General features: G+C 43.0%; 3 protein-coding genes across 4 annotated transcripts; all 3 read right to left on the bottom strand.

Annotated features, from left to right (window-relative positions):
* Positions 1 to 328: 328 nt before the first annotated feature.
* On the bottom strand, positions 329 to 1,156 carry LOC308320572 (chloride channel CLIC-like protein 1; the record flags this gene model as incomplete). Its single annotated transcript, XM_080771096.1, has 1 exon — positions 329 to 1,156. The coding sequence occupies one exon, from the start codon at positions 1,154 to 1,156 to the stop codon at positions 329 to 331; it is 828 nt and encodes a 275-aa protein (XP_080627222.1).
* A 3,882-nt stretch (positions 1,157 to 5,038) lies between these two features.
* Positions 5,039 to 12,075, bottom strand: LOC308331201 (uncharacterized protein). Of its 2 annotated transcripts, none has more exons than XM_080786477.1 (9): positions 11,947 to 12,075; positions 10,601 to 11,156; positions 10,393 to 10,473; positions 9,565 to 9,618; positions 9,266 to 9,316; positions 8,838 to 9,025; positions 8,659 to 8,723; positions 7,561 to 7,661; positions 5,039 to 6,436 (listed from the first exon to the last, which is right to left on the bottom strand). In XM_080786477.1, exons 2-9 carry the CDS (start codon positions 11,136 to 11,138, stop codon positions 6,315 to 6,317), a joined length of 1,200 nt encoding a protein of 399 aa, XP_080642603.1. In that variant the 5' UTR covers positions 11,139 to 11,156; positions 11,947 to 12,075; the 3' UTR covers positions 5,039 to 6,314. The 2 variants fall into 2 exon arrangements, with proteins under 2 accessions (XP_080642603.1, XP_080642604.1); XM_080786478.1 differs by having other exon boundaries at positions 11,940 to 12,067.
* A 1,784-nt stretch (positions 12,076 to 13,859) lies between these two features.
* LOC308314184 (ERO1-like protein beta) lies at positions 13,860 to 15,950 on the bottom strand. Its single transcript, XM_080761646.1, has one exon. It carries the CDS (start codon positions 15,842 to 15,844, stop codon positions 14,381 to 14,383), a length of 1,464 nt encoding a protein of 487 aa, XP_080617772.1. The 5' UTR covers positions 15,845 to 15,950; the 3' UTR covers positions 13,860 to 14,380.
* Between the last annotated feature and the right edge of the window lie 3,208 nt (positions 15,951 to 19,158).

Here is a 19,158-nt window from a genome sequence, read left to right on the forward strand (position 1 = left end):
TGATCTACTCTGGTAGTGCAGAAGACTCAGGGCAGCAAAATAAGTAAGTCTTCACAGGGTCAAACTGTCAACATCTCTGCAGTAATCCCGTGCTGAAGTGAAGATATATATGGACTTGCATACATTTAAATATCAGTTCCTTCTTCTTCAGGGCAAGTATTAGTCTTGGAACAGCTTCGGAATTCTGCAGGCGAACAGGAGAGTACGATGGACCTTCTCCAGGATCAGAAGAGTTGGACTGTACGACTCGCTGAAGGGCCACTACTCAGTCCTGTCCTGAATCTCCACAAACACCCTGGGCAGGCTCCTCCCTCCTCCTATTCTGACTCTATTGGATCTCCTCTATTATTTGACCTTCCCTATTGGTTACAGGATCTTCGGGTATGCTGGCGGCATCCTCCACCGCTAGCATTTCGTGTTTCACATCCAGTGCCGGGGGAGGGGGGCCCCTTCGAAGTCTGCTCAGCGGCGTGATGGCGTTCTGGAAGGCTGCCTGGACACCGGCGTACATAAACACCAGGCTGAAGAGTATAATGATGAAGAGGAGGACGGGAATCTGCAGCGTCACGGGTAGGTCCTTGAGGAGCGCCCTGAGCAACTCACTGATCCCCTTGCCAATGTGTTTCAGAGGCTCCGTGACGAAGGTGGTGATGGTGATCGATATTGCGTTGGTCGGCGGTACCAGCAGGATTGGGTTGACCATGAGAACTTCATAGTACATTTTACAGGGGTCATCTTGAAGAGTCCATGTCGATCTGAACCACTCCTTCAGGCTGTCGCTCCAGTCAGTCTTTGTTATCCCAGTGCATTTGTCACTGAAACTTTCCATCTTCACAATGTTGTTCAGGTGTTCAGCAAAAGCAATCTTGTAGAGATAGAACCAGTTCCAGATGACACTGATAAAGAAGCAGACAGCAAACATTCTCTTGAATTGGACAAACCAGGAGACCACCGACCACAGTTGAGTATTAATGATGGCCACTATGACCAAGATACACAGGGACGCCTTTAAGACGGTGTCGAGCCCGACGTCAATCGTGTCCTCAAAGCCCATGTCGGAATGGTTGGAGTCGTCGTGTTGACCCAGTGCAGCATGCAGTGACAGGCTGCATACTACCAGCACAATGAGCAGGAAGCTGGCACAGGGGAGGGACATTGTCCAAGCAGGTAGCGGTTGTGTAGTTTGCAAACACAAGGTCAGCAAACACAGAGAACTATGGTTTCATAAATAGGTCCAACTGCTAACAAATCAACAAGCCCACATTTGGACCTTCCGGTTTCATTCTCAAGAATCAACACATGTCGCTCCATCGGCTGTTTTTATAGCGGCATCTCAATAGGGTCAGAACTCGTATTGTGATTGGCTGAGACATAATGGATTAGCCAATCAAACTAGTTTGCTGTCAAATACCAGGTACTTTTGACAAATATGAATGCAATAGCATAAACTATGTTGAATTCTGTAGTATTATATGCATTACAGAAATTACATTGTGCATCGCTCCGTTTTTAAGGGGCGCTAGCCCCTCCTATGCCCAGCTTTCCTGGTTTGTGTAAACAAACATTGAAGACAAAGCGAGGACGGAAAAGTGAGGACGCAAATTGTGATTGACCGGAATGAGATATGATGGTATGATGATGTATGATGATAAGAGTGCCCCTCACTTCACACAGGTGTGATTTTTGAGGGTACGAATGATTAGTTTCAGTTTGTTGTTTTTGAGTTAGTTAAAGTTGGTTAATTGAATTAAATATGTATTTTATTTCATAAACCTATATATCTAGGCTATTCTTTCAAGCCATTATTTACTAATCGTAGACTTCAATACCTGTGTATTGCATTCATACCGTATCTGTGCTCTCTGACATAAACTGGTTGCATGTACGATCTCCATATATGGTCACAAATGTGACACAAACGGAATATATTGATAAAAACAGCAATGTCGCCATTTGTGACGTCACCCCTTGCTTTAAAATCAGCTGATGGTTCAAGTTAAAGGACAAGCAGTAACACTTAACTGAGTATTATTTGGTGCTCTAATCTATTTGTGTGAAACTATTTGAAGGTACAAACTAGGATATTTGGCTGGGTGTTTTGTACGGGGTCCTTTATTAGAACCTTGAACCACCTTGTGAACCAGACTACCGGTCAACCCGTATCCGAGTAGTGTCTTTTATGGGCCACTGCAGTTAGGCCTCTTGATTCAAGTTTTAATGTCGTGGCCCGTGGCTCTTGGGCTTCAAGACAACCAGTCAACCCTTATTTGAGTAGTATGGTCCTTCATGAAATCGTAGTTCTCAGTGTAAGGTGACCTTGTGTTTGCAGACACCTAGCTAGCTGGTTAGCCTGGGAAATGTCCCTTCATTGTACCAGCGTCCTCATGCTCATTGTGCTGGTAGTATGCAGCCTGTCACTGCATGCTCTAGTCGACCTATCCGACACGCACTTTGAGGACACCTTTGACGTTGGGCTCGACACCGTCTTAAAGGCGTCCCTGTGTGTCTTGGTCATAGTGGCCATCATTAATACTCAACTGTGGTCGGTGGTCTCCTGGTTTGTCCAATTCAAGAGAATGTTTGCTGTCTGCTTCTTTATCAGTATCATCTGGAACTGGTTCTACCTCTACCAGATTGCTTATGCCGAACACCAAAACAACATTGTGAAGATGGAAAGTTTCAGGGACAAATGCACTGGGATAACAAAGACTGACTGGAGCGACAGCCTGAAGGAGTGGTTCAGAATGACATGGACTCTTCAAGATGACCCCTGTAAGACATACTATGAAGTTCTCATGGTCAACCCAATCCTGCTGGTACCGCCGACCAACGCTATATTGGTCACCATCGCCGCCTTCATCACGGAGCCTCTGAAACACGTAGGCCAGGGCATCAGTAAGTTCATCAGGGCGCTCCTCAAGGACCTACCTGTGACGCTGCAGGTTCCCGTTTTCCTCACCATTTCACTCTCCGTCCCGGTGTTTCTGTACGGAGGTGTCCAGGCAGCCTTCCAACCCGGCACCCGCATCACCACTCCACTGCGCAGGGCCTCACATCCCTTGGCTGTACTGGACCAACAACAGTCCAAGCCCACCCAGCTGTGGGATGAGTCAAAACAAAGCTTTATTCATAGAGCACACTTAAATCAACCATGGTTGAGCAAAGTGCTGTACAAGATAAAAACAAAGAATCAACATATACCGGTACATATATACGTGCAGCCACTCACGCACAGAACATACAGTATAAAAACAAAGAATCAAGATATACATATACACGTGTGGCCAACATACAGTACGCACATACCATCATTCATACACCAGAAGATCTCAACGCTACCGTTCTTTTGATGGCTGGGACTTGAAAAGGGCACAGGATCGTATCCCAAAGGTTGCTTTACGACAGACACCTGCGGGGAATAGGAAGAAAGGTCGTCCTAAAACGACCCGGCGACGAACTGTGACAGCTGAGCTGAAGGAGAGGAACCTTGCATGGTGAGGCGAGGACATGCAGCACAAGGTCCCTATGGAGACAGATCGTCAAAGCCTTATGTCCCACTTGGGACGAAGAGGATGAAGGTACCGGTAAGTAACCCTTAAAGATTGAGAAATCAGACCCGTCTGACTCTGAACGGAGTGGTGCTGCACTACTGTACTATACTGTACTGTGTACTGTACAAGCCCTCCTCCCTGGCCCCTCTGTGTGTGTGTGTGTGTGTGATGCTGCTCAACAGTGCCATCCAGCGGTATTGCGATGGTACTTCACAGACTGACAGACACAGAAAGTCACTAATGGAGCGGTTAGCACCAATCAAAAACTTGGATTGGGAAGATCTGATGGGCAGGGGCAGGCTATTCCAGGACCTGGGGGGTACAGCAGCCGCAAAGGCACAGTCACCGGTGGTTTCTGACTAGTTCTGGGCACGACCATCAGGCAGCTTTTCAGCAGACCTCTAGTTTGCTCAAGACACATTATTCTCCATTCATTGTCAATGGGAATGGGAATGTACACTAATAGCTGAATATAGGAGGGGCTAGCGCCCCTTAAAAAGAATCACACTTGTGTGAAGTGAGGGCCGGGGCACCTTTGTGGGGCATCAACTACTTCCAACTAAGTCCATAGACTTGGCTGCCACATGACATCACGGGGGAGGGGACACAAAAGCAAACATAGAAAGCGAGAGGTCAGGTTTACTAATTGACAGTTAAAGTGGTAAATGTCTGAAAATACACATTGACATGTGTATTTTCTAACACACACTGATGACTGGTCAATGTATAATCTGAACCTGGGACTAAACTATAACCATACTGAAATAATGAATAACTTCTTATAATAAAAAAGATCACACAAGTGAGTGGCGCTCTTATCATTATACATCATCTCATGAACAACAGAAAGTATGTGATCGGTTATTATATTATAATATTGAGACGTATGGGGACAAAATTTACATCATATTTGAGGTACATATGACCTAATTTCTCCTCTCATTGAATTGAATGTATGTGATTGGTTAGCCGATTTGCTCGTCTACAATACATACAACGTACATTTTCCCTTCATTGTCAATGGCATTTATTTTAATGTTTGTGTTGGCACAAATTTACGTCATATTTGGTGGACATTTGACCTAATTTCTCCTTTCATTGTCAATGGCAAATATGAGAAGTGGGGACAAAAGCTGTTTATAGGAGGGGCTAGCACCCCTCAAAACTCACACCCGTGTGACGTGTGGGGCGATCTTATCATCGCACATCATCATGATGTAAAATACACTATGACGTAAAATTCTCCATTGTCAATGGGAATTTAATGTGTGTAGGACGGAGATCTACACGAATAGCTGAATATAGGAGGGGCTAGCACCCCTCAAATATCACACCCTTGTGAAGTGAGGGGCGCTCTTATCATTGTACATCATCATGACGTGAAATACGACACTGGGCTCTAAATCTCCCCTTACCCCTAAACTTATTTCATTTGCCATTTTTTTACTTAAAATAGTAAAAAAAAAGTTAAATAAAACATTAATGCCGACTGTTGCAATTTTATTATTTTAAAAAATACTATTTTATAATAGTAATATTTTAAAATGTACAACAACATAGTACAAAACACCACTAAAATACAATTAAAATAAAATCAACATGGTGGTGAATAGGGTCTACAGTAACTGCCTCAACAATTTAAGTATAGTGATATGTAAACATCAACATATATCCTTTGACATTGTTTCATATTGATTTGCAATGCACATAATCTGTATCAAATCGTTTTGAATGCAAATAATCAATTCTTTGTAATTATAAATAATAATAATACTTGTTACTAAGACTAAGTATATGTTGTAACTTGTATTTAGCAAATCTAAGAAGAAAAAGAGGGGGTTAATTACATTTCTGTTCCATATCGCTACACTTGGTCTATGTATTCTCTGTGTACATGTGGGCTCCAGGGACCCTCAGGGTTCCTTCTGGGGGTCCAAAATAGACCCTTAGAGCCGATTCATACTCCTATTCTACAGGCGAAAAAAGTCTGTTCGGTTCTGTAGAGACCACTGAAATTTTCGCCACGGTATTTCCTCATTCATTCAGTCCAGCTTAGAGTTAAATTTGTCGGCCATGAAGCCAAGGAAACACCAGTAGTTTGGAAGAGACACAGGCCAACTTCCAAATGCTTGTGGCCGGGAGGTGAGCTCCGCAAAGCGGGCTGCAGTGTTGTCAGACCTGCTGCTCTCCTCTAACAATCTTTCTCAACTTCTCAACAATAAAACAAATATTGTCTAAAATAATTACAAACCCGCTATAATACTAGGCTACACTACACAAAGAAACAACATGTGGTTCACATATTAGGAAACAACACACAAGATACCGGGTACCTCCTTTCCCAACAACGCGCACACACAACAGCTTGTTTGTGTGACACAACTGGAGGACGACACACCGTCCGCCACATGCAGCGAGGGCCAGTCAGATAATGTACCTGCTGTGCGAGGCTCATTTCCCAGCCATTAACATAAATGCATGTAAAGGACCTCCAATATTTACAAGTGACTTCGGCGCTAGCCGTGAGGGAGTATGAATTGACTTTTAGTCTTTGACTTAAGTCAAACTTAAATTCGAGTCTGGGACCTTTCTCCGAACTACCCTTTTTCAGCACTAAATAGGAGTATGAATCGGCCTTTACAGGTCTGTAACTAACTTGTAGTGTACAAATGGAACCAAATAAGACGCAAAAGCGTCCATTTGTATTTTGTACTCTCTCAGAATTATGGGGGACGTTATGAGAACCACTGCTTTATGTAATGCTCAGTTGCGTCCACGCACTCTTGCTGGAGAGTGTTTGAGGTGGTCCCCAATGGCTAAATCTATGTCATACAGTGTCACGTTGGAACAGACTCTGGTACCGGAGCTCCAACTCATCACAGCATCTGAACAAAGACAAAATAAACATACAAAACAAAGTGAAAAAGTGAAAATTAAAAAAAAAGAAAATAATATTTTTTTTCTTTCGAGGTAAATAATGCACATCATCCAAGACATACTCCCCTAACATGTTTCCCAGCATTTCAATGGATCAAAATGGAAATATGGTCGCTGTCAGGCAGAAAATTCATTATATCCTTTGAATAAATGCCCAAACTTGTCGAACGATAATGTCACGCCAAATTAGCAAAATGTTTTACAATCTCCAATATCCTGATTAGCTGAACGGTAGTCGTGCATCAAGAATCACGAGACACAGAAGTTAATTGGCAGACAGTCAATGATTGGCTGCTATTTATATATTGTTATATCACTACTACATAATGTTATATCATTGACCTAAACGCATTGTGAGCTTGTAGAGCGGCTATGTTCGGTATCAGAAATTACTTTGTACAGGTGGGAGACTTACATCTTCTGATAGTTGTACTTGATTGTTGACATCCATGGAATAATAATTGAAATAATTCCCTAAAGAAATATATTATCTATGCGATTGGTTTATCGATTCAGAACGCAGCAAACCAATCACAAAACACGGGCAACATATTGCATAAATAGAGGGGGTACATACAACTGATATAAAGGCTATTAAGTATTTTTTAAAGGTATGATTGACTGTGCCCAAGTTTCAACATACATGCAGCTAGCTACTACTGACACACACATGATGGATGTGCAGACGACCACAGAGCGCGCTGCTCATCCCCTCCCCTCTTCCCGGGGAAGCTGCTGCTTCTAGCTTCCTTGGTGTGAACGGGGCTTAAAGATGCCAAGGATTCGACAGTGATGCCACCGTTTTGCTCATGCAACATGGAAGTAGCAAGGAACTCTAAGCTGTTTATAAGCATGGCGCTAACCACAGTGACCTGACATCACAGCCGAATCCTTGGTATTGCAACATAGTCAACTCCTCTCCGCTGGAAGGTTATATTATCGGCCGAGAACCTCTGCTTTAGACTGGGTAGAAACTCATGTTCTTGAGTCAATGGTCAAGACTCAATAGTCAGTGTGTATCAATACATTTAAACAGGCCACTATTAGGGACACAATGTCAGTGTGGAAATACCTTGAATAACACCATGCAGAGCCGTACTCGTAAAACGCTTCTTGCTAAGGGGTCCTCCTCCCATCATGTTGAACTTTGTCATTAAGGAAATGGACATCATTCTGTGGAATCATTTGTATACAAAGTATGTAATGTCAGAAAACAAATATATAACATTTCGTTTTTTTCCACTTTTGATTGAAAATGTTTTAAAGTTCCATAAAGATACCTAATGTATCGATTATTTTGGATAAACAAGAGATCAAGCATTCCTTTTCACCAATTCATACCACTCTGCAACTACCCGTTATTTTCTCAATTAAATGACACGTTGAGGTTGTAGTGTCGGCTGTTTTTTTTTTTTAATCTACTTTTCAAACTATGTGTCTATAATGACATTTCAAAATTGAGATAGATTATTATTCTAATTTTTTTTAAATAAATTATGCATTATAGATTATATTTTATAATAGATTGTCACCAATTGGTTCAAGTAACTGTTGCACAGTGCCTCGCGTAGCGATACTAATATCACTGCGTAGATATAAGTCACGTCCCTCTGAGTATTAGATTTTTTCCCGGCAATGTCCCACCCCATATTTGCATACTGGGCCCTGGTTGGTTATAACCTGGTTCCAGACAAATCGGGTTGGCTCATCACCACTTCGGCTGTGAAGTCTTCCCACAATTGAGAGGGGCCAGACTTAATCTGCCTTGGGCAATATGCATCGCAAAGGCAGATGAAGAATGGCTACGCGAGGCTAAAGGCTCATTCATAGTCTGGATTTTTGGTGGTGAGCTGACCACCGGAGCTGAAATAACGTTGAACGGTGGTGAGTAAAAACAGAGAGAAGGGCTGGGGCGGTGGTTTGCTCTTCACCGCATTTCGTGACGTCATGTTGTAGTTCGGTGGTCACCTCGCCAACGAAAATCCAGACTATGAAAGAGCCTTAAGTCTGAGCTACCACATGTTGTACAACCAATGCTTTGGACAATTCTGAACTCATAGTACAATTCTGCTTATTGAGTAAGTAAAGCTAAAAACACTGCTCATAACCCTGGGAAATCACTACACTCTGTCCATGTGAGTCTCGGTCATGGATGTTAACCATTTCTTACCTGTCCATAACTGTAAAAATGCAGCCTCTCAGCGAAGAGCCACCAATTCTGGCCAGCTGTTGAACCTAAAGGTGGCACCGTAATAGATAGAATCAATGTCATATATAGTTTTGAATAATCACAATCCAACAGACTTCAACTCACAATCACATGCATGTATAAGCTTTCAGAATTCTTACCAGGACCATCCTTTCCTCTTGATTGTTCATTTCTTCGTCAAAAGTGTTGAATTCACCCTCAGTCTCCAACCTTCTTATAGAAGTAGTAGCTGAAGCAGAGAGGTTGCGAAGAACCCCCATACTTCTGTTGATGCGTTGAATTTGCTCTTTCAACTCCTCAAGCATCTCCAACACCATCCTTTGGAACTCTGAAATGTTTAAAAAAAGAACGGAACGGTCAGGCGAAAACTATATTTTGTATGGATTGATTAATATGCACATGGAGCAAATGCTTTCGATATTTTCAAGAGGGCCCTGATCCAAAATTAACTGGGAACCAGACAATGGCTAATGCTGGGATAAGCATAATAAATATGTAAAAAAAAGGCCTTCAAATATGTGAAGCCCCTTTTAACGGTAAAAACTGAACACTGAACAAAATGTCTTACCGGCATCTGGGATTGGGTATGAGTCTGGTAAGGCGGGTCTACTTGGGCCACCTTTTGAGTGAGAACAAAATGAACAAATTATAAATGAATGCATGCCCTTTTCTCCCAACTAGACCTCTCAAGCCCTCTGATCAAATGCATCTCAAATAACTAAATATTGAATCAAGGAAGGAACTGGAAAACTGCCTGGGGTGTACACTAAAGCCAGAGTAGATGTTAAAATGATCCAACAATGTTTTAAAGTAAAATACCCCTTTAAGTCAGCTGATGAACAAGAAAATACAAAATACAAAACTTGCCTCTTTGAGGATGGGCCACTGGTCTTTGGGAGGAATCATACGTTCTTCTCTGTCCTGTGTAAATATACACGTGTCAACATCGATCAATATGAGGAAGGAATTAACAATGTTTATTACACGGTTTGGTTGAGTGCTTGATTCTGATTGGTCAATCGCAGAATAACAGACCGCCTGCTGCGCTGCTTGAATTTTATGCTGATCCAACATGACAGCCAAGTAAACAAACACAATGTCATTTACAACTAAACGTTGCTCTCAAGAATGATTTTTTTAAACATATGAAGCGAGAAATAGACGACAGAGTAATCGAAAATAGATTCTATTTGATCGAAACTTTCTTGTTTTCCGAAGCGACAGTGTTGATGGAATACATTCATTACCGTAAGCAAGGAAATACTTCATGTTGTTGTTACTTTTGGGTCAATTTATGAATGTATTACTATTTATTAAATTAAATGTGAAGACCTCTGGCTTTGCCTACGTGTTTAATCATCCTTTCGGGGGTTATAATTCAACAACAACCAGCACACTGACAATTATCCCTTGCATATCAAACTGACCAGACCCAACAGGCAGAAGTGAAAGTGCATATCTTGGATCAACATATTAGATCGCTAATAAGTGCCTTAAGTGTTATATGTGACCTATTAAAAATAAACAAACTTAGTACAGACTAAAATTATCAGTGTAAAGTCATTCCTTTGTAACTCACTGTGAGAGTGCAGTCAGTGCACAAATGAAACCAAATGGTCAATCACTCAAGAGTTAAATCAATACTGAGGATTTGACTGTGTAGTTTCATGCATTGAAATTGACTACCGTACTTACGTTTTTTGGGTGGTGGGAAACTCTGACTTGGCCGTGTTGAGTCAACATCGCTGAAGTCGCTGTCAGTTCCAACCTCCAAGTCTGAATTGATTCCCAAAGAACAGTGAAAACCTTTAATTTCAGTGAATAATTTAATAACAAGAAATGTCATCAAGACTAATAAGATGAATTACATTCCATAAAAGGAAAAAAGGAGTTCATTCATTACCCTCTACCAGTAGGGTTCTGGCATCTCTGGGAAGTTTGTGCCCGTGGCACCTAAGCAAGTCAAGTAGCTCATTTAATGCCACGGTCGTGGGCTTCGTAGCCTTCGCCCAAGCTGCCAAGTCTTCGTGTAAAGGTGGTGGGTCCATGTTTGTTTCATCCATCTTCTCAGCGTCACTTCCACTTTCGGATTCATCTTCCGAATGAATGGTTCTCAACCCGGCAGGACCCGGCAACGCGGAATCCGGAAGCACGTTCTCCGGCTCCCCTTCGGATTCATTCTCGGAATCTGGAAACGCAGCTGCTGCGGCGGCGTTACTGCTGGAATTGTGTCCGCCCACCGATTCCACCACCGCGCCCTCGGTTGCACTAGTTTCCACCGCTGGAGCGGACCGCTCCGTCTCGGACATTGGCTCCCTGGCCGCCGCGCTCGGCTCCGCAGACCCCTCTGGTTCGGAATCACCGCTGTCCATAGCTACTAAGGCTGCTATGGTCCTGTTCCTTTGCCGCTGACCCTCTCTTCTTTGATGCTCAGCAGACATGGTTAGCACTTAGCAGCCCTGAGATTTCACAAATAATTCAGAAAATAAACGGTTAATTGGGATTTTGCATTGAGTTTCATTTAATCATGACAATAAGTAAACTATATATTTTCCATGTGCTTCTATTAAACCCTCATGTGGCTGCTCCATTACATATTGTTGTATAACTGTAGGAGCCAAAGTGCCAATTTTCTAGGGTTCCAGTGGTTAAGAAAACATCAAATCAGACCCGTCTGAAGTGAGTAGTGCTGTACTGTACATACTGTACAAGCCCTCCGCCCTGGCCTGTCTGTGTGTTAAGCTGTGCAACAGTGACACTTGGTGAACAGACGCTATAACGCTATTTTCGTGCTTGGACACAGACCCAGGGACAGACCCATGGACACACATATCTGTCTATAGGAGTGGTTACACCACTCAAAAACTATCTCTGGTCCATAGCTCTAATGCGTTGCATTTGGAGCTATGTTACTCTCAACTTCCGCCGCTTGCATGACTGCAGACCAGCCTCTCGTCTTTACTCTTTAGCGTAAATAAAAATACAGATTACATTTAGTTTATTTGTTTTAGTTTAGCTACGTAGTGAGTTGACCAAATTGAAATACACATTATTTTAGCGGTCTTAGAGTAAAGACTGGTCTACTGTAGGCACAACAACACAACAACATCGGGGAACGCTACAAGCTAGCCATCCTTTAGCCAACTTCAGATCAGTTGCATGGTGGAAACAGGAAACTGTTACACCGTGAATGTGAATTAGCATTACTTAAACTAGTCAGTAACGTACATCAGACTACTTACCACCGACAGCAGTGAATCTATGCGGTTGAATCTTATGAAAACATAAAATGATAAAAGGCTAAAAGCATAAAAACACAGCTCCAACGCGCCAAGCAGGCTCTCGTCGTCTTACGTTTGTTTGTTTTTTTGTTTTGGCAAACCGGATTATCCGGTCTGGATACAGTGTTGCCAGAGTTTGTGAGAGAAATAAGCGACCAGGTCTATGAAAACCAAACGAAGCGAGCGAGCGCTTGTGAGTTGTGAGCTTGTAGATCTTCTATAAAGAAAACAATATTTTAGTACATTTGGAAAATTAACACAAATCTTGTATTTGGGGGTTCCTGACACAACATGTTTTCAGATGGCGGTCCGCAAACAATATATATATTAATTTGGGGATTCCTTCCTTGACTTGAAAATGTAACCCTGTGGTATGTATTTAAGCACCCGATAGTGGGTGCACCAAACTGAAACAACATTACTCCCAAAACATGACTCCCAAAACAGCAACTAAAAATATTTATAAGCAAACAACCTCAAAGTCGCTTAAATAATAAGCGGCCATGGCAACACTGTCTGGATACCGATTAGAACAGAGCGGTTTACTAGAAGAGCATTGCCGCCGCCAAATGGATGGAGTATGGAATATGAGTTGAATCAGTTGATGCCTTGACTTTCTGCAGTTGAACTTGACAGCATCTACCTTGGAAGGGTTCCACAAAGTGATTCAGCGATTGGCACCAAAGAACGTGAGCTATTCATACTTATAGTGCGGAAGTTAAGCTCATCTATTGGAAGGTAGGCTATTGTGCATGTTATGACTAAAGCATGAAACTTTCAGAATATCATGACATCTACACACCCCAAGGTTTGATTTCAGACGTGGAACCACTTTCTGACTGACCTCTGGTGACCTTGTGAATTGCATTTTTTTCTTTGCTCCATTATTTTCCACTATAATAATTACTTATGTTTGTTAAATGGAAGTTTTGTTCTAATGAATGACAACTTAAACCCCAATAGTCTACTCTACAGAGATGGTGAATCATGTCAAATGTTATGATATAAATGTTATGACATTGTAATAACATTAAAAACATCTAGGAGAGCGGTTAAGCTCATATATGGAAGGTATTGTGCATTTTACGACTAAAGCATGACACTTTCTACAGTGCTAGCAAAATAAAATAAAGATGCAGCTCTTCATACAGATACAAAAAGGACTGTATGAAGAGGTATAAGGAATTGGTGGAGATGGTCAAAGCCAAGAAATCTGCACAGGAGCTTGTGGCAGCGAAGAGTAAAAAATGACAAGAACCACAGAAGAGATAGTTGTCGTTGTTTTAACATTATTGTATTGGTCTTCATTTTTTTTAATGAAGTTATGGAAGAAAAAATACAGAGAGACTTGATTGATAAGTTTGTTTGGTTTTTATATCCAATGAATATCGTTACAGTATATTCAAAGGTGCTATAGGAGTATAGGGCATTGCAGTGGTGGCCATTTTCTGGTTCCATCCATCCAGACTCCATTCTTTTTCAGGTTCCATCCATCCAGACTCCATTCTTTTTCTGGTTCCATCCATCTAGACTCCATTATTTTTCTGGTTCCATCCATCCAGACTACATTCATTTTTCACATATATTTTCATATATTTTCATATATTTTCCGTCAGACCTTTGAGGTCAGGGGGTAGTTGGGGATTAAGGGTCTTGCTTATGTATACCTCGACACATTGCCGGGGCCTGGAATTGAACCTGGGCCCTTCTGTTTCCCAGGTGGCTCATTCAGCTATGGCCATCCTTCTTGTGAATGGGTTGTAGAAGTTCCAATAGGAACTGTATTGAGATACTATAGACCGATTCACAGAGGGTTTCCTGGGTGCGGCCATTACTGAGGTGTACCATTAAGCGCAACAGCACTGATTAGCTACACCTGGCCTACGGAGCACCTGCTCCATGGATTACACCTCAGTAATGGCCGCGCCCAGGGCACCCCTCTGTGAATCGGTCTATAGGCATGGTACTTTCTCACAGGGTAGGAGAGTAAGGAGACAGTATCACAGTCACATCCTAACAGGAAGGAGGACAAGCACAAGCATCTGATAACACTCGATGCCTGCTTTTATCACAGACATGTTCATCAGTGTTCCAATGCAGCCAATGCATGACATCAGAGTGTGCATCATGCCGTGCTTTCAGATTCCAAGACGTCCATGGACACTGCTAAAATCAAAAATATCTAAAAACCACATATTAAACATATAAAGACCCCAGGAACGTGTTCTAAACATCAACATAATTTTTACAAAAAGGGTTAAGTGTCCCTTTAATAATATCTGACCAGGAATACTTATCTATACTTTTAAGTGTTGGGGTTGAGTACTTGGTCAACCACGGCCTGATTGTCCCTGATACTATTCTGGATTAGGATAAGATATGAGCCATAGGAGGGACAACTATTACTTCTTCTCCAGTAAGGAACGGAAATTTTGGAGTTGGTGTATACTGGTGGACAACCTCCCGAAACCGTTGAGCAAGGCACCGAGCTCTTGTCTAGTGAGCTGGAAGCCTTGAGAAGGGCTGTGTTCTGGGAGGCTCTCGATCTCCTTCTCAGAAAACAGGATCTTCAGAGCCGTGCCTAGACCCTGAGTCTGCAGCTTTCCCCAGAGACGGCACCTACTACAGCCAACGCAATCCATGATCCTGGAGATGTTCTTGAAATGAAGACGGAACTCCTCCTTTAACACTTTGGCTTCGGTCTGGTTGCCTGCAAACATGGACCTCTCATCAAAGTGCATTGGGAAAGCTTTGGTTGCATTCAAAATCTGCAGCAGCAGTTCCTTGGTGGCGCCGTCTTCAGTGGCATTTCCGGTGTACAGATTGACAAAGGCCCGTTCAAAGTAGGGCGCCACCTTGGACAGAGCCCTCAGCTCGATCAGGTACAGGATGTAGAGATTCTTCAGACGCCGCGTTCCCTCTTGGCCTTCCGTCTCGTCCGGGTCAAAGCGTCGACGAAACTCCTCAACGTTCGGGCCCCACCTTTGCTCACCCCAAATCTCGTCTAATAGATACTCGGCACTGAGGTGGATGTTGATGCTGCTGTGGAGGCCGGAGATCAGCCTGTAAAAAACCCTCTTCTCTAAACACACGCCTTCCAGCCAGTTGTAGAAACCCTCCCCGTCATCACCGCCCCCGTTGCTGGGTGCCAGAGGGATCAGTGGTCGGTACACCGACCTGGGCTTGAAGCAGTTCTCCTCGTAGATGGTGTTCCACACCCTCCATGCCGGGGGGCCTTTATATCCGGTGTAACGTTCAGGGTTCAACAGAAGGTCCACATACTCGGCGTCCGGAGAGGTCTCGTCGTCCAGCTCGCAGAAGTTGTCCTGGGCGTCGTCGTGTCGTGCCCAGTCCACAAACGCCTCTTTACTCTGGCTACTCAGAGCGCTGTTGATGGCTCCCAGCTCGTTTGTCTGTTCACAGTCTGTCATGTCTGACGTGATCCTCTCGTTGTAGAGGTCAGCAGAAGACTTCATGCCGTCTGGGATTTGACTCGGTGGGCAAGGCTCCACGTTGCAGTCCTTGATGAAACACTGTCCGGCGTCGTCCGGCCAGAAGGGACACGGTCGTTGCAGGTTGACCTTGTAGTATCTGAAGTAGTCTCTCTCCAGGAGCGTCTTGATCTGAGGGTAGATCTGGAGGTTGTTGACGGCGTCGATGCTCTCGATGTCGCAGAAACAGTCGTCGAGGACCCCCGTCAGGTGACAGAAACAGCTTTGATTCCTCTGACTGCTGCTGGAAGATGAACGTCCCACGTTGCCGCCGTGTCTTTGGTCGTGGGGGCGGTGGTGTTGGAACCAGACCAAGAGCCACAGTAGAAAGAGAATGCCGAGCATCTGTAAAGTAAATTTGAGTTTACACATCATCGTTGATATGCTGTGATATACTGTTATATAAGGCCCTATACAAAATACTGTTCTAAGCTAGATTGGCTAACCCCCTCTCGGCAACGAGTCAGCTCTGAGGCATTTCAAAAAGTTGGAATTAGATGTCAATCCAAACAAAATGATGTCTTCACAGCATTGTCAATTTGTCGCTCCTTTCAGCATCCAGAGTAAACAGCAGGCTAGCATTACAAAAAGCAACAATGGCTACTCCAATAGCAGCTTTTATATAGGTGGTGACATCACAATTACTTCGGACCTCGCATTGTGATTGGCTGATACGCGCTTTATGTTTCCAAATATAGAACAGAGAGTGCACTTGTTTTCCATACCTGTATCCTAGCAACGGCTGACATCAGCTGTGAGGGAGTCTAGTTTTGTCTTGCCACCCAGTGTTTCTCAACGTGCTGTCTAGGGAAGGGGTCCTTGGGGGGTTCCAGGGGTCACCAGCAAAAGTAGTTAATATGGCATTTTTCATAACCACTTTATCCATTTATATGTTGGCTTATTGGCTATTCAAAAAATAGCAGATTTACAAGCTCACAGCGTCTCACTTTGTGCCGCGCTGCAACCTTGTGCATCTGCAACGTTTCTGAAAAATATCGAAATGATTGAATCATTTAGAGTTTTTAACACAAAACGAACAGTGCTTCATTTTACAGTGTAGATTTAATTAGGGTCCCAGAGAAATTCTATCAAAATGAGGGTCTGTGTCAGTCCTTAGCCTAACCTGGGGGGTCCTAGAAATTAAAGCCACTGCATAGTCACGACAGCTGGAATAGTGTTAAAATATGCATAATATTCAAGCTTCTGTTCAGAATGTTACAATATGGTCTGGGATCCACAGGGGGGCGCTGTAAGCTTGAGTTTAGAATAGGCTGTTATCAGGTAGGACAACCTTCTTCTCACAGTTTGCAGAATTTGATTGATTGATTTATTGAATATTTATTGACAGTTTGCAGAATTACAGTACATTTCAAGTACAACTCAATACAAAAACTGTTAACTGTGAGTGGACAACACCATAAAGCATTACACTTGTTTACAATAGGGCCCACCATTTTAAATTCATCAAAACATTTAGAGACGTACGAATATACACTTCTATATAGCCAAAAACAGGAAATCATCATAGGAGGTAAAAAGGAAACATACAGTGAGGGGAAAAAGGGGTTGGTTGGGGCATACAGCTTTCCGTAAGTGCCCTTTGAGAGCAGTTTTGAAGGAGTCAAGGGATTTGCATGTCTTAATGACTGTTGGTAGGGTGCTCCATATTTTGGTGGTATAGGAGCGAAATGTATTTAGTCCCTTGTTTGTGCCGAATCTGGGTTGCACATGGTTTGTTGAACTCCCTCTGGTGTTGTGGGCGTGGACTTCGTTGACATTAAGAAGTATTTAGACAGGTACATGGGTATCCTGGTGGTATATCAAATCTTGTGGACCAGACCCATTGCAAGATGCTGTACTCTGTCGACGACCCTATAAGCCATTCCAGCCTGTCAAAGTGGGCAGGGGTGAGGTTGGTTCGGGGGGTGAGGCCTGACCAGTTTGTTTTGGGAAGTCTGGAGCCTTGTTTTAAGGGCCTTTCAAGTGCTGTGGTACCAAGAAGTGCATGCATAGTCGAAGAGACCTTGTACGAGGGCTCCTATTAGGGTCTAATAAAGGTGTTTTTGGTGACCAGGGAGGAGATCATGTATAGGAATCTTGTTCTTTGGTTGACTTTTTTGATTACGTTGGTGGCCATTTTATCCCCGGAAAGATTTGCCTCCAGGATGGAACCTATAGGTAGGCCTAGGTAATTTCATCTTTTCGTGTGATAATATTGTCACCCACTCTAACCAAGAAGCCATCTGCTTAGACAGCATGAATATTCTAGAATAGATTAAAAGGATCTAAATTAATTTCCTGTTGCAGACTAGTGTTTGTGAATATCCAGGCTAAGCTGCCTCACGGTCGGATAACTGATGGCATGACACCATAAAATAATAGCTGACAGGAAATAAACTTGGACCCGTTACCTAGGCAACCCATGAATTCCACTATAATGGTCAACTCAGAAAGAACACATCGAACAATATTTATAACTATGTAGCCTTTTTGGGGTATGTTGTGGTATTAAATGATGCTGTGGAAAATAAAACAATGCTTTCTCCATAGCGTAGGCTATAATTAAATAATAATTGTATTTACCTTGGACTAGACTTGACAGCCAGATGACATAATTTCATATATTATTGTTCAAGGGGTCCCCCAAGAGTCTTTACTCCCCCACCCTCCCCCCTCCTATTTTCCCTTTACAGAGAATAAGACGATCTATTCTACAAGTGAGCATGTAGATCTCCTATTTTTGTCAAACGATAACCATATTATGGCATGTCCAGACTCCAGAAAAGGGATGCTGGGGTTATGTCCTTTCAAGACACACTATCCTCTACAGTTACACAAGCCTTCATATGACACCAGCCACTGGTCAATGACTCACTTCCTCCAGCCCGCAGTCAATGGGGCACTCTGGACGTCAATGACGATCATGTTTATTTGGAACCAACCGAGTGTCAAATGGTGATGATTGAGCCTGCCTGGAACTGGGTCTAAAGTTGAAAGTCAGTTTGTTTTGCTCTATTGGACAGGGTTAGAAACTTCCCAATGATGTCTGGTTCCCTGGCAAGGTGTCTGACTGAAGGGATGAACTTACCAACATTTGGTCAGTGGCTGACTGTATTGCTTTAGCACCCTGTGCACAATATAAGCCATAGCGAAAATGGGGGGCAAATACTGTATATATACACACACACACACACACACACACACACACACACACACACACACACACACACACACACACACACACACACACACACACACACACACACACACACACACACACACACACACACACACAGTTTAACCACTTTCAAGCTGGTGTGCCTATTTTCAAAAATAAAATAGATCTACAATCTCAACACATTGCATCACGATGCATTGTGAGACGAGGTGAGATTAGAGATTGTAGATTAGCTGTTTATTTGGGTGTCGTTGGCATGGACAAATATGACAACACCTGCATTCATTTTGGCCTCAAAGTAATCAAAAAAAATTACGCTCCTAGTTTGAACATTGCATGGATAGCATTGCATTTGCAAACTAGTGATAATTATAGAATATACTGGAATGAATGAACCACATTAACCTTGTGTGTGACATCATTGACTGGGTTGTCAGTGAGAGAGAGCAGAGATAGCTGTGAAGCTGCAATGGGACCATTGTGCCTGGAAAAGCCTGGCCCCTCACACATA

Source organism: Protomyctophum bolini (genome assembly GCF_963924005.1).
Source record: "Protomyctophum bolini genome assembly, chromosome: 1".
Classification (NCBI taxonomy): Eukaryota; Metazoa; Chordata; class Actinopteri; order Myctophiformes; family Myctophidae; genus Protomyctophum; species Protomyctophum bolini.

Excerpts from the sequence above, each read along its gene's own strand:
- LOC308314184 (XM_080761646.1), bottom strand. The coding sequence starts at position 15,844 with ATGATGTGTAAACTCAAATTTACTTTACAGATGCTCGGCATTCTCTTT.
- LOC308331201 (XM_080786477.1), bottom strand. The coding sequence starts at position 11,138 with ATGTCTGCTGAGCATCAAAGAAGAGAGGGTCAGCGGCAAAGGAACAGG. Across the intron at positions 10,474-10,600 it reads CAGAACCCTACTGGTAGAGG|ACTTGGAGGTTGGAACTGAC; the intron begins GTAATGAATGAA and ends GAATCAATTCAG. Across the intron at positions 9,317-9,564 it reads AGTGGCCCATCCTCAAAGAG|GTGGCCCAAGTAGACCCGCC; the intron begins GCAAGTTTTGTA and ends CTCACTCAAAAG.